At 52.6% G+C, this 15238-nt stretch overlaps 1 protein-coding gene across 1 annotated transcript; it reads right to left on the reverse strand.

Moving 5' to 3' along the window:
* Nucleotides 1-3948: 3948 nt before the first annotated feature.
* On the reverse strand, nucleotides 3949-10051 carry MLN (motilin). Its single transcript, XM_054686560.1, has 4 exons — nucleotides 9877-10051; nucleotides 7935-8051; nucleotides 4555-4657; nucleotides 3949-3959 (listed from the first exon to the last, which is right to left on the reverse strand). Exons 1-4 carry the CDS (start codon nucleotides 9991-9993, stop codon nucleotides 3949-3951), a joined length of 348 nt encoding a protein of 115 aa, XP_054542535.1. The 5' UTR covers nucleotides 9994-10051.
* Between the last annotated feature and the right edge of the window lie 5187 nt (nucleotides 10052-15238).

The raw sequence follows: 15238 nt of genomic DNA on the forward strand, positions 1-15238 counted from the left end.
GGTGGCACGCAATGTGGGCTTTGTCAGCTTCCTTGTGTTTGGGGACACTGCTGCCGCTCCACGCACGTAGGGTCAAGTGGCCCACAGCCCCTCCCCCAGAACCCTGTTGTCTTCCCTGTGGTGTAGAACCCACTGTGCTTGGAGTTGTGGCCTTTGGCCACCCATGGTCAGCCCTTCTACCTCCATGGTGGCTTCTGGCTGTGGATGGCCTTGTCTTGCAGGATCTTACAGGCAGGCCTTTAGGTGTGCACCAAGGGGCACCCAGTGACCACTTAACTGCGAATTTGCTGATCAATGCTCCCCTTCCCCACCCCCTCTGAGAAGGAACCTCACAAGTTAGTCAGGCGTTCCTCCCAGTTTTGGGGCCTTTCCATTTCATCCTGAATTCCCAGCTCCAGTCACGTTCCTGCCCAGATTTATAGCCCCTCTTTGGTTTAGTGAAGTTGGCGTGTTGCTTTTTGCTTTCCTCCACACAACCATCCACATGCTGCCCTCCACTTGGAAGGGCTCGACCTCAGCTCTTCTTTGCCACTGCTGCCCCTTCGGGAGCTACCCACGAAACCCGCCAGGGCTTCTGGCAGCCAGCCTTTCTGTGCCTTCAGCCTGGCTCTCCTGCTGGGCCTGTCCGTGGCAGGAAGGCTTATTGTAAAGAAAAGGGCAATATTGCAAAGTCAGAGGCTGCTCTGCATGCCCTCCTTTCTCATCACTTTGCTGTGGGTTTTTTTTTTAAGGTGAGCAGCAGCTCAGGCTGTGGTCAGTCTTCCTGATGTATTAAAGGCTGAAGAGGAAAAACAAGCTCCAATATCTAAATCTACTTAGTAACCACATGCACACATTTAGCAGAGGTGAAGGGCTGCTCTGAGCACGCTCTGGATTCCCGGGGGGCTGCCATACTCCCTTCCGTCCCGTTGACCTCTCTCTGTCTTGGCAGAGCCTTATAATAATCACAGCCATAAATCTTTTAGTGGGTTCCATTCTCCTCGTCCTCCTGCAAAAAGCCCTGCACACATTTATCAGGTCCTCAAAGATACTCAGGGACCACGGACTCGTCCTTGATCCACCTCATGGAGGGCCTCACGTATTATTGCCTCAGCTATTCAGGGCTTCCTTCAAACTACATCATAGGTGGCATTACAGTGGGGGCAGGGCACCGGGAGATTGTGGTTGAAAAGTGGGGGCCATTTGGGGCTCAGATTTTGACTGGAATGACCCAGGAACACCCAGCTTCTCACTGCTCCATCTCAGTGCCTTATGGAAGAGGAGGGCACTCTTTTCCTCTCTCTAGGTCTGAGAGTGCATCAGCTAAGGGGGAAAATGGAGTCACAGAGAAATGCCAGAATGGTATTTCATAATCTGTTGAAAATTAAACAAATCTCTCACTCTTTTGACTGCTCTCACACTTCGATATCCATGAGTAAGGGTTCCTTCAAAGGCATGGAATATATTACCAAATGTCAATAACAAATTGTGTATGAAGAAAAATGTAATGCTTTGAGAATATTTTCTTTTGGGCTTTGTCCATGATTAGATTACACTAAATTACAGCATACAGATACCAGGCAATTACTCTTTGCTTTTAACTATTCAATTTCATGGCAAATCCACATAGCTCAGTAATGCTAAAATCACACCGATGTGGTTACCAAGAAAATACCTCATCATCTCCATTTTGTGAAGCTAGGTTCAAGTTGCACTGTAATGACCTGTAGTCCTGTTAAGTGTAAAGTACATTCCAGATGAACACGGGGTAATCCGTACCTCTCTGTAATTGCCAGATATCTGGAAAGATTCTTGCAGATGTTGCTGGATAAGCCTGGGTGAGGTGTGAAGAGGAATGGCATCTTTGCTCTCCTGGTTACTCTGGCTACCCTCCCTGTCTCTGATCCTGGTTGGTCTCTGGTCCTACTCATTCTATTGCTTTAACCAGGAGCATGTCTCCTTTTCTTCTGTTTTGTGAAAACATAGTCATTTTCTCTTCACTCAGCTCACAGAATCCTCCCCAACCTCCTCCCAATTTTAATTTCTTCCAAAGCTGTGGATATCCCATAAGCAATCAAGTCGGCTGTCCTGGAAACTGGAGGAGCTTGTTGGTGAAAAAAGAATTATTTGAGCCGATTGTGAGAAATCGAACAGTGGCAGGAGGAGGAAAACGAGAGAAGAAAGGAGCCGACACATCTAAACAAGCAGCCAGGGCACTGTGCATACAGATGTAGGTGGTAGCTGGGTCCCTGTTGCGGCTCGTTACTGAGAAGCACATCAGAAGCCGCGGGGTGAGGGTTGGGGCTGCCGGGCGGCAGCGCTGAGCTTTGAATGGGGTTTTTCTGCAGAACGGACAGCACCCTCTCCCTTCCCCAGTGCTGTAGTTGCTGAAACAATTCCCACCTAAACAGTGCAGACCTCCTGGGCAGAGTCTCCTGGGGGCCCCATGTCCCTCCATGGTGGGTGTCTATTTCAGCGAGAGGCTCTTCAACACCCAGAATCTCAGGGAAAATTCCCCAGCCAGTGCTGGGCACCCCCTCACCAGAATTGGGCACCCCCTCTGGTGATAGGGGAAGGCGGTCTCCCTACAGGGGCAGATTCCAGCACAGGGTGAGGGAAGGACACAAAATGCATTTTCTACGGGGAAAGAGACCACAATGAGCATCTCGTTTCTCTGCTTCTTGGAGTGTGTTACAGAAAATGGGGTGAACTGGCGTGGTGGAGCTCGGAAGGGCAAGGAAGAGCCTTGGATACAGATCTTCCCAGCAGCAGGCTTTATAGATTTCTGTGTCTCCCCCGCTGCCCCCCGCATGCCCTTCTGCTGCAGCCCTCTCTCTCTATTACCGGGCATCTTGGCAGCATTTCCCGGGAACCTACACCTGCTCTGGGGCTCATCGGTATATGTGCTGGAAATGCGTGTGAATGTTCAGCGTGGCGGGGGTGGGAGCCCATGGATGGTTTGAGTGTTTCTCAGGAGAATTCAGAGTGCCTCAAATGAGGGTGCCTTGTTCAGCAGTGGAGTTCTTGTTCTGGTAACTACTTTCTGTGGCTAAGCCTGGGTGGAAATGCAGAATGGACACTGTATCTAATTGCTGGTAACCTATGGATGGAGGGAGCTGCAGTTCCAGTGTGGCCCCAGTTTATAAATAAATGAACATTCATTAATGTAAAATTAAATTAGAATGAAATTTCCCATCCAGTTTTGTTTAGAAGGCAGAAATAAGTGGGTTGGCTGTGTAATTTTGCTGCAGATGCTGGAGTTGGTAGTCACAAGGTGCTAATAGTAATTTGCTCTTTGCTTGTGCCTCCATCCCAGATCTCGAGGCAGATATTACCACCTTGGTTTTGCACAGGCTCATTGAGGTTAAAGGGCTGGTTGGAAGTTACTTGGCAAGGGGTTGAGTGCAGAGGCCCTAAAATTCTCTGGCCCATTAGACCTTGAGCGAGTCAGTAAACTAGAAATGGACCGAGACCCGGGAGACCTGAATTCCAGTCCTCACTCTGTCACTGACTCAGTGTGCGGGCAAAAAATGATCAGTTTCCTCACCTATAATGGAAGGGCCAGTGGTACTCTTCCACTTATTTGGATCTGAGTTAATATTTGAACTTAGACCTCACAAAAGGCACACAATGCTAATGTAAGCATCATTTATGGCCAACTTTCTCTGAGCTTTACTTTCCCCCGCTTTTTCTTGCGACCTGAGTTTGCCCTTTGGGAATTAAAATATTAAATAAGAGTCATTTCTGTATATTTCATGCTTTATTTGCTGGAGGGGAATTTGCTTTGGAAAGGGTGTTTTCCTTCCAAGCCCAGCTGGCAGGCTGTGTAAATTCCCAGGGCCTCACTTGGGCAGGAGGGGCCTCCCAAATCTGTCCACCTTCTCCCCAGCGTGGCCATCACTTGGCTGCTGGAGAAAAGCAGAGGTTTGCGCTCAGTACCATCATCAGGTCTGCTTATGAAACTGCCCTCTAAAACTTGCCTGCAGGTCGGAGGGAGGAGGGGGCACCAGGGCAGGCTGGGTGGGAAGGTGGGAGGTTTTGCAAGGAGCCTGCAAGCTGTCTGTAGCCTGGGGCAAGTCATTTAACCTCCCAGTTTCTCCATCACTAACAGCACTTCCTCGAGTCTCTCCTCTCCTCCTGGGGACTATGAGAAGTAATTAGTGGCTGTTTGTCAGAGGAGATGTAGCTTTGCTCAGGTAACTCGGGCAGACCTTGAACTGGGCAAGGCCAAATGGGGCTCAGGACTTTAATCTGCAGAATGAATGGGGGAAGGGAAAGCCGCACCAAGGTTTCCTTCGGAGCAGCCGCCATGTGGTGATGTTGTGGAAGGGAGTGAAAATATCTGGAGCAGGGGAGTGGGGTGGGTAGCTGGGAACCCAGCCTGAGACCCGCCTCCCTGGAGAACTGCTGCAGCCACCAGCAGGTATCACAGCATAGCCCAGGGAGAAGACGGCTCCACATTCTCAAGTGCAAAGCAGCCAAACAAATTGCCACCCTGAAACCCTGCCTCTGGAGTATTAACGCCAGGGTGGGCGGAGGCCGGCCAAGCCACAGAGATGCCCGCCCTCCCCGTACCGTGCTGGGGAAGCATCTCACTCAGCAGCCCTTCCAGGGTGGCCGGGTACTTTTCCAGCTGTCTGGAGTTCATCCTCATTCCGATTTCCAGAGGAGCAGTCAGCTGTGAAATAAGGCAGCGTTAACAACGAGGGAGAGGTGGAGAAGGCCCTTAACCCCTGGGTGCACTACAGGTGGCAGGAGGGACCCTTGGGAGCCACACCACCCTGCAGACCCCACTAGAGCCTCTAGGGATGGCTGGGAATTCTGCCACCTTCCCCTAATTCTAACCAGAGGGCTGGATCCTGAAGGTCACTGAGTCCTGCTGAGGGGATCAATACACCTTCCATAATGGGGAAGCTGGGACAGGAGGGGTGGGGTCAGCAGGAACCCCAGCAGGCTTTTCTCATGGGGAGGGAATTCACTCCCCCCTCAACAATTATAGCCAACATTGTGGAGTCTTACCCTTATTCTAAGCTTTACGCTTATTCTAAGTGCTTTATGTATGTTAACCTCTCAATAGCTCTGTGGGGTAGGGATGGTTAGTGTTCCCATTTTGCAGATGAGGAAACTGAGGACAATGAGATTGAGTAACTTGCTCAAGGCCGCACAGATGGTAAGGAGCAGAGGAAGAAGACGGTACACCCAAGGGGCCTGGCTCCACGGTCTGTGCCTACGACCACCAGGCTACCTTTCCTCTTGTTGTCTGGAGACTCTCCACCAAAGAGGTAGTTGCAGCCTTGAGGCAGAGCCTAGGGCGCTGATTGATCTCCACGTCGCCCCCCGCAGAGCTTCCTGGATCAATGCTCTTGCTGCACAAACTAGCCAGCAGACTGGGAGACTCCTGGCCTCTCGGGAGAGTTGCCCTGGAGGAGTCCCAGCACCGGCTCCCCTGCCTCCCACCGGGCTCCCTGGGTTCCAGAAATGGGTCTCCTAGATGCTTGGGGGCTCAGGGTGCCTGAAGGGCATCTGAAGGGCCCCAGTCGAGTTCTGCCTGTGCCATTCCCAGCTGTGGTTATGCCTCTCCCTCTAGACCCTCCAGCAGGGTCCTTACTTAACACAAGGAGGCTGGACTGGACAATCCCAAAGGGCCCTCTCAGCTCTGTATGTTGTGGTTGTAGGAGATGGAAAGAGGTGAGAGGTGCCCCACCCAAGCCTCCCCAAGAAGGCTTCATGGACATACGATGACCCCGGGCAACCTTGGAGTTAGTGCCTCAAACTCCGACTCAGCTGCATTTAGGAGGTGATTCTGAGTGTGCTCCCTGCTCACCAGCTGCTGGATTCCCTCCCAGCTCCCTCCTCAGGAGCCCAGGGAGTTCGGAGTGGATGTGGGGGGAAAGGGGCCCCACCTTGCTGAGTGCCGAGTGCGGCAACAGCACCCAGGTTGTTTTCTGGGCCCAACAGCACCGGGAAAGATCACTGGCCTGTGTCCAGTGGGAGGTGGGAGTCCAGCTGGATTCTGCCCTGACTCCTGTGTGACCATGACAAGGCCCCTGCTCTCTCTGGATGTCAGTCTTCTCGCCCCTCAGGCGCCTTTATGTGGTAGCGACCCACACTCAGGTCTGGGCCTCTTCTTCTCCATCCACACCTGTCCCCTCAAATGGCTCACCCAGGCCTAGCTTGAAATTCCCTCTAACCACGGATGACTCCTACATGTGAGCCTCCAGCCCTCATCTCTCTTCTGAACTCCAAACTTGTGTGTCCACCTGCCTGGGCCATGTCTCTGCCTGGATGCCCAAGAGCATCTCGGTTTTCAGGCCTGGTCTGACTCCCTGATCTTCCTCCTGCCATCCTGCAGCCAACCACAGGCTACTCTGTCTCCATGAGTGGCAAATCCATCTTTCAGTTGTTCTGGCCCAAACCCTTGAAGTCAATTTTCACTTTTTCTTTACATCCTATATCCATTCTTTAGCAAATCCTGTGGGCTTCTACCTCCAAAATATTTTAAAAATCCAACCTCCTTGCCCTGCCTCCTCCAAGACCGCCCGAGGCCGAACTCTCTCTCTCTCTTTTTCTCTGTCTCTCTTAGACTATAGCAGCCTCCTCAGTGGCCTCCCTAAATCTGCCTTTGTCCGGTCCCTTCAGTCTGTTCTCAGCAGCTGGAGAGACCCCTTTAAAATGTAAATCAGATCCCATCCCTCCTGTGCTCAAAACCCCCAAGGGCTCCACTTCAGCAGAATGAATGGAGAGTCCAGTGGCCTGTGAAGTCCACAGTCTGCCCCTACCCCTCTACCAGTCTCTCTGGCCTCCTCATTCTTCCTGAATGCACCAGGCCCTCTCCTGCTTCAGGACCTTGGCACTGGCTGTTGCTTCCACCTGGAAGGCTCTTCCTCCAGAAATCCTTGTGGTTCATGCCTTGCTCTCTTCTGGTCTTTGTGCTGCTACCGTCTCCTAGGACACCTGCTGTCGCCCACTGAGATCCATAACCCACCGCGTCTCCTTGCGGCTCTGTTTCCCTCCATAGCACATGTCATTGCCTGCCACACTGCTGAGTTTGCTTCCTGTCTTTACCTTGTTTGTGGTCTGTTTCAGTCGTCCTAGGATCTTGTTTCTTCTTTCCTATGGAATGTGAGTTCCACAAGGGCGGAGATTTTGTCTGTTCACTACCCTGTCCCCAGTGCCTGGAACAGTGCCTCAGACCTAGTAGGGGCTCATTTATTGATGACCCAAATAAACAAGTCTGTGAAATAAAAGAGCTCACGGGACAAGCTCAAGGTTCTCCCCAGCCCCAACAATTGGCCCTGGGTGTTGAGGCCTGTGGCTGGCTCCTGGGTTTCTGTCTGGGAGGGGAGGAATTGGCACCCTCGCCACCTCTTTGCCGAAGACTGTAGCGCCTCCTGCCTGGCCTCCTGCCTCCACTCATGCTGCCCCAGCTCTAAGAGGGCTCCAGTGGCTTCCCTGCTTTGAATCCCCAGTGGCGCTGCATGCAGGCCCTGCCTGGGCTGGCCGTGCTGACCTCTCGCCCACTCGACTAACCCCTGCCACAAGGGCCTGTCGCCCACCGGTGCTCCTCAGTCTTTGCACTCACTGTTCCTTCTCCTGGGAGGCCCTTGCTCCAGCTGTTTGCACAGGTGGCTCCTTCCCTTCATTCAGGTTTCAAATCAAATGTCACCTCCTCCAAGAGGCCTTCCCTGACCCATCTCAGGGACAAAGCAGTCTCCCAAACCCCACTCAGTCACTCTCCTACTTCCTTATCTGGTGCCTGAAATGGTTGATTTATCTCGTTGCTGGAGTCTGTCTCTCCCTACGAGGATGGAGCTCATTGCCTGGATGTCTTGCTCACTGCGATATCCTAGGACACTCTGAGGCTCACTGTGGCTTGTGGGCTCTGCCTCCAGGCCAGGCAGGGGAATGCATGCCCTGCTCTGAGTTTCTCTCCCTTGTCCCAGTTGTCTGCTCACCTTGATCATTTCGTTTTCTTCTTCCTTGATGGGCTCTGCAGGGTCTACAGGACCTTCCTCCCCAGACCTCTGCCATACACTCAGGGATTTCTTTTGCCCTTTATTCCGTTCCTTTTCCTAGGGGCAGAACAGAAAATTGCACAAAACCACCCTCCCTCAACCCACGCTGATGGCCCCTTGCCTGTCTCCATCTGCCCAGGGTGCTACCTGCCCTGAGCTCCCTACAGACTGAAAGAACCCTTTCCCCCAGGAGCCTCCTGCACGAGGAATCTCAGATACTAACTAGTGGCTCATGGATGTCCCTTGAGGTTGCCCACCAAGGGCCTTGCTCTTCAAGGTCAACTTGAAGAGGAATCCATTCCTTTGTAGTTAAAACATTGCACCCAGATTGTTACTGTTAATTAACTTAAAAAGCTGAAAATAATGCCTGCCCTTCATGCATATTAAGTGTGAAAATGTGTCTTTCTTAGCAGAGAGCCTATAAAAAAGGTAGCGAGACAGCCTAGCCTGGGAGGGTGCCATGGGGTGGCCCGGGAACTCAGAGTCCCTGGGAGGTGATTTATAAGAGGCAAGACAAGAGATAAATTATGGAGGAGGGAGTTTGTAGCTTCTTCATAAAAATCCTGGTGCCTGGCAATTATGAGGAGAAAAGCCATGGAGCAGATTAATGCAGTGTCCTTTGCTTGCTATTTTGCTAGTTTATGTTCCATTGGGTTTGACTGTTCCTGTCCAGCCCCCAGTCTTGCCCGGCATGCTGCTGGCCAGGTCCCTGAGCACTGAGATCCTCATTCCTTTGCTTTCTCTAATGACACTCTTGGGACTCTGCTGTTGGCCTGCCCTGAGACGTGGTGATTCTAGAACAAACAGTCATCCTGTGGGGAGCGTGCTGGCGTGGAGGAAAGTGTGTTGGGGCCTGCTGCAGTACCTACCCAGTTCCCATGTCTGCTTGCAGAAGGGGAGCTGGATTCAGCCTTGCCTCTAAAAAGAGCCCTGTTCACTGGGAATGTAGATCCCCACATACCTCCCCACATAAAGTGGGCAGTTGCAGACAGGCTGTGCCCCAGAGCCTCGAGACCTCCCTGGGCACTAACTCATGTATTCATCCCTATTGGAGTCTCAGTTTCAGACAGGGTGGAGCATGAAAGTCCCTTTCTTCATCTCCTTAGGTTAAAGGGAACCAAACATCTGCATAGATACTCAGCGTCCCCTGAAGTCTAAAGTAAAAGGCAGCAGGGAGGCAGAGCCAGCAGTTCCATTTTCCTTAGGCTCCACTGCCTGAGTTCCATGAGGCCTGCCTTTTTTTCTTCTGGGCCCTAAAGAGGAGGCTTTGGCCACTGCTACATGGACCGCAGCCTTGTTTCCCGCCTCTGGGCGCTGGCTCCCATTGGTCCCTCGCTCTTGATCTCTCAAGGCCCCCAGCTGAGTTCCACCTTTTCCCTGCAGGCTTCCAAGCACGCTCCAGCCCTTGGTGATTCTCCCTCCTTGAACCTGAGCGCTTAGCATCAGCACCACTGATGGGGCAATTCATCATGTCCTGCCTGTGACATCTCTCTTTTGTCTTCGACTGTTAGTTAATTTTTCATATGTTCGTGTCTTGGCACCCCAGCCTTCTCCCTGGAGATGGGGAGGTGCTGAGATTCTTCTGCATGCTCGGGCTCATCGCCCAGGGTGGCCTCTTGTACTGCAGAGCAGCTCGGTAAATATTTATTGGCTTGTTAATTTAAAATTTCCTCCAAAGGATAGGCAGGGGTGGGAAAGATGTTGCTCATACGAGCCACTGACATATCTGAGTGATGCCAGTGAAGGCGTGAAGGTGGCCAGAGAGGCGGCTGGAACTGGGGGTTATCTTGGGTCCTGGTCCTTTACACTTTCCTTGGTATCACCGGCATAGGTCATAGTGACCTCAGCCTTGCTAGCAGGGCAGGCAGCAGGGGGTTCTTACCTGCATCCTCTGGAGTTCGCCATAGGTGAAGATGGGGACGAAGGCTTCCGTCTGGGAGGCCAGCATGGCAGCTGCATGCACCACCAGCAGAGCAGCCACAGCCTTACGGGATACCATCTTGGAGCTGGACAATGACAAGGAGCTCTTGTCACTAAGTTTGGGGTACAGTGGCAGACTGCTGTGTCCAAGGCAGGGGCCCTCAGTTCTGGCCCATGCCCTACCTCCAGCTGTGTGGTCTTCAGCCAAAGCTCAGCCTGTCTGGATTTGGGCCTGGTATCAGAGCTTGAGCAGATGAGCTCTGAGCACCTTTCTGCCCCAGAGCTGTGGCAGCTGGCCAAGCTCCTGGGAAAGGCCATCCAGCTCCCTGCCACACACCAGGGAGGAATCATTTCACTTGTCCACTCTTCTCTTTTGTTACAGGTGAGGTCTTCTGGGGTCAGCTGGACTCATAAGGCAGGAGGGACCTCATCTTTCAGAGAAGGAATGCCTAGATTATCAACAGAACTGTGCCCCAAGACCCAGAGAGACCTCCCTGCCCCAGTGCCTATTAGAATGACAAAAGGGGTGGACCCAAGCCCAGATGACCAGGGCTCTGCCTGGAAGTGCTAGGCCAGGACCCTGGGTCTGTAGAGCCTCTGCCATTGCAAAGGATGAGCCAGATGGAAAAATTCAGCATGGAGCTGTATCCCTGAGCCAAGAGGGCACCCCCTTCCCCGTTGGGGGAGCGATGGCTTGGGAACAAGCCCCCCGTCCCGTGCTCCAGTGCATCTAGCTGCCTTTGGCCACCATCCTGAAACAGCAGGGAGCAGGCTTCCTCTTTCCTCACACCCTGGAACCCAGTGATTGCTCACCAGGAAGCAGGTATGTGTGGAATGGCTGGTAGGACATTGGGCTTTAGTGGGCTTTTGGAGCTCGGGTCCTGGCAGGGAGCAGGTAGGCATGGTGACTGCAGGGGTGCAGAGCCTTGAGAAAGGGTCCACTGGGCAGACTTTGGGCAGGAACAGGGTGGTCCTGGGGTGGGAGTGGGATGGCCTAGCTGAGTGCCAGCCAAGGTTGACTCATTCAAAGGCAGCAGGGGCTGGAACCTTGGCCTTTTGAGGCCCAGTGCTTTCCCCAATACCCCACTCTACGTTGCCTCTGCCCATAGTAGGCAGAGGAAGGCACAGGGGGCAGGCCTGTTGAAGGCATCTTGGGCACCACTGTTCCTGCGCTGGGTGGACTGCTGAGTGCAGGGGCCAGGCCTCCAAGCAGGGAGGGGAGGCCGGGACAGCCCCTCCAGCAGTAGGGGTAGGGGTGGAGGTAGTTACAAGGTTTCAGATAAAGCGCTCCTCCAGTCCCCAGGCAGCCTGGATTCTGTCGGCAGGAGAGGGTCTGCCCTGGAAAGGCCTCGGGGCTCCTCTGCAGGTCTCAACCTGGCTCCCCCTTTGAACAGAACCTTCCAAGGCTGCAGGCTTGCACCCTGCCTCTCAGCCAAGACCTGTCTCCTCAGTCATCTGAAACCACCCTACCACGCCAGACGCTCCCTCTGCCTTCTTGCTATTCCAGCTCTCTCTTCTTCCCACTTCCTATTTTCTCTCCATTTTGTTCAAACTCCATGAACAAGAACAACAGAGCTCAGACAGCGAAAGCCTCCCCATCCCAGCTGTATGCAAATTCCCAGCAGGCTGAAAGGACCACCCGCCCACCCAAGACCACCTCCCGGGAAGCCGAGGCCTTGTGTGCAGCCCCAGAGGAGCTTGAGCTGAACGGAGAATGGGTTGAGGTGGGTGGGACCCATCACTGTTCTTCCCTTCTCATTCCTGCGCGTTCCCTGAAGAGTCTCTGGGGCCTACTTTTCCCCCCATCAGAGACAGATGTGTCACATTTATGGCATCCCATTTCCTTCACAGAGAGGCTATAGATCCTGTTTCATTCTGGTGTATTTAATTCACTCCATAGGAATCAATAAAAACTTTAAATTAAAAAAAAGGCAAAATCCAATTGCTTCTCATTTTCTTGATCCAACTGGCAGTCGGCATGTCACCTACATTCATATGTGTTCTGGTGAGCTGGAGGTGGGAGAAGGAGCTTTTCATTGTACAGTGAGGCACTAACTTTCCTTTCCCATCATCAGAGATGGGGGGCTTCAACCTTCAAGTGTCCAGCTCTGCATGAAGGGGGTGACCGTCTGCCCTCCCTTGCAGCACCGCTGGCCGGGCTAGCCTTGCCTCCCCATGTGCTCTCCCTCGGGGTCAACTTTTTCTTTTCCTTTTCTTTTCTTCTTTTTTTTTTTTTTTTCTGAGATGGAGTCTCGCTCTGTCTCCCAGGCTAGAGTGCAGTGAGTGGCGCGATCTCGGCTCACTGCAACCTCTGCCTCCCAGGTTCAAGCGATTCTTCTGCCTCAGCTTCCTGAGTAGCTGGGACTACAGGCATGTGCCACCTCGCATGGCTAATTTTTGTATTTTTAGTAGAGACAGGGTGTCACCATATTGGCCTGGCTGGTCTCAAACTCCTGACCTTGTGATCCGCCCACCTCAGTCTCCCAAAATGCTGAGATTACAGGCATGAGCCACTGCAGGGCCAAATTTTTCTTACCTTTCCAGAGCAAAGCCACCATGCCAAGAGGGGCCCTGTGCCCATCATGAGCTCTGGCTTGGGTTCCCAGCCCACCGTGGATGTGCCAGACCCACCCACAACAGCCTCTGCTTTGCCAGGAGTTGTACCCACCTGCTTGCCTCCAGCGTCTGTGCCTCAGCCCTGCCTCTGCTCACTGATGCCCTGGGAATCAGCTCAGGCACTCAGTGCGAAGCCCGGCTGGGCACTGGAAGGTGGCAGAGGGCCCTGGACCAGGCTGGCTCTGGCTTGCACCAGCGTTCTGCTTTAGGGCTCATGCTGACCACTCCCCACCCACTTTCTCCAAGGACTACTTACGGCGTGCACGTGGTCTGAGTGGGTCTGGAGGAGTCTCTCTGCTTGTCTTCTGGTGTCCAGCTGATCTGACGGGTTCTTATATACCTCCCAACCCTGGGAGCTGCTCTTGGAGCCCATTAACCTTTGACCACAGCTTTGGGGGCCCTCAGAGGGGGAGCCTGGATTCTTGAAGCTCGTGGAAACTCCAGGCAGGGCTAGCCACGCTATGGGCTTCCAGGGCTTTCCTGGAAGGAACAGCAACAGTCAGGGTTCGGTGGAAGCTAGCCCCCACCCAGATGGCATTCTCCCGTCCACTGAAAACTCAGCTGCCTCTCAGAGGTCATTTTAACAAAGCCTTTTCTTTTTTTGTTCCTTAAATATATGACATTGGTGAGCGTCTACAGGCCAATGCTCTAGTGATCAGATTTTCTGCCGGCCTGTCAGAGCGCTGTATTAGAAAGATAACTTCTCTTCAGTCTTCCCCCTGAAGCCCCTCATGAAAGAAAGTGTTCAGGAGTTTGTGACAGCATTTCAGTGGATTAATGAAAATAAAACTACTGAGTCCAGACCCAAGGCTGTGTGGGGCCAGATGCCGCGAAGGAACCGAGGAAATGCAGAGGGGTGACAGTGTAGGAGGTCTGCACGCTGCAGCCTAAACGGGGAGAAAGACACCTACCTGGGCAATGTTTCATGGTAATCATGCAATTCAAACAGTATGTGTAAAGATTCAAAGAGGGAAGAGGGAAGAGGTGAATGTGATCTGGAGTCAGACCTGGCTCGCTGTTGCTGGGGCTGGGCGGGGCCAATTCCAGAGCGCAGCATTACCCAGGAAATGCTGAACACGAACGTTCTGATTAAATGCAGCAACCCCGTGAGGTGGGTGCATTTATTTCCCCCATTCAATAGATGAGGAAACGGAGGCACTGCTAAATAGCTCATCTGTGACTCCTCTGCAAGGTGTCTTTATACTAGGGTGAAGGCCAGACGTGGCCAGGTGCAGCAGAGGGCAGGAGTGAGGGCTTCTGGAGATTTGGGGCACGCACAGGCTTAGAATGGTGTCACAGGAGGTCCCCTGTGTGGGCTGGGAGCCGCTCAGTCGGGTCTGAGTGTAGGGACCCTTAGCAACCAAGCAGAAGGATTTAGATTTGATGGAGGAAATGGAATATTGGGCATCTTCATGATACCTTGAAGGGGATGTTAGGGCAAAAACATCACTCTGGAAGATGTCTAGTTTTCTGGGTACCGGTCATGGACCAGGCAGAGGCTGAGGTGGGGTACAGTCTGGGTGTGGAATCCTGAGGGTCTGGGTGGGCAGTGGCCATTTTCCCAGGCGACATACGTTGGCCAGTAGCACCTTCCCCACACATCCAGACGCTGCCCCACACATCCAGAGGGGCACTATTTCTTGCCCAGGAGACCCTGCCTAGCCAGTCCTTGGGTCTGCTCTGGCCCTTCCACTCAGAAACAAATATTTGCAGTGCTTCAAACCCGACACAGATAATTTCTACCTTCCCTACTCAGCAAGGCTTAATGAAAACAGATGGCAGCTCAGTGTCCTCGCTTCCTGCCAGCAGGGTCTCTGTGTACAGCACCCACATTAGAACTCCAGCACACTGGACCAGCGGCTGTTGTGAGATGTGCAGTGTGGCTCTGAAGTCTGAGACTTACGTCAGGAATTAAAGCTCCAAATGCCGGGGTTTGCAGCAGAGTTACCATCCCTTAACCTTGGGCCTCACTGGAGTCTGACTGTGCCTGTTTCAAGAGGGGCTTTTGGGAAGAGGTCGCTAGGCTGGGCAAGGTGGCTCACACCTGTAATCCCAGCTTTTGGGAGGCTGAGGCAGGAGGATTGCTTAAGGCCCAGGAGTTCAAGACCAACTTGGGAAACATAGCAAGACCTCATCTCTGCAAAAAATAAAAACAATTAGCTAGATATGATGGCATGCGCTGTGGTCTCAGCTACTCGGCAGGCTGAAGTGGGAGGATCATTTGAGCCTGGGAGATGGAGGATAGAGTGAGCCATGATCATGCCACTGCGCTCCTGGGAAACAGAGTGAGACCCTGTGTCTGAAAAAAAAAACAAAACAAAACCGAAAGACAAGGTCACAGACCTTGGAGGGGGGCAAAGTAGTCCCTTGAGAGTTGGGAAGTAGTCTATCAGCTTCTCAGGCTCTGGGATGCTCTGGGGAGCTCCATCCATAAGCACGGGCTGCTGTGATGGGACACATCACACCTGCATCTCTAGCACCTAGACCAGGACAGGCAAAATGGGCCAAACCGGCCTGCCACTTCTTTTTATAGTCTGTGAGCTAAAAACTGTTTTTATATTTTTAATAATTAAAATATCAAAAGAATATTTAGTGACATGCAAATTTAATTTCCATGTTCATAAATACAGTTTTATTGGAACAGGTCCACTCATTCATTTCTGGGTTACCTATGGCTGCTTTGGGGCTGTAACAGCAGCGTTTAAGTA

This window comes from Pan troglodytes, chromosome 5 (genome assembly GCF_028858775.2).
Source record: "Pan troglodytes isolate AG18354 chromosome 5, NHGRI_mPanTro3-v2.0_pri, whole genome shotgun sequence".
In the NCBI taxonomy this organism is placed as follows: Eukaryota; Metazoa; Chordata; class Mammalia; order Primates; family Hominidae; genus Pan; species Pan troglodytes.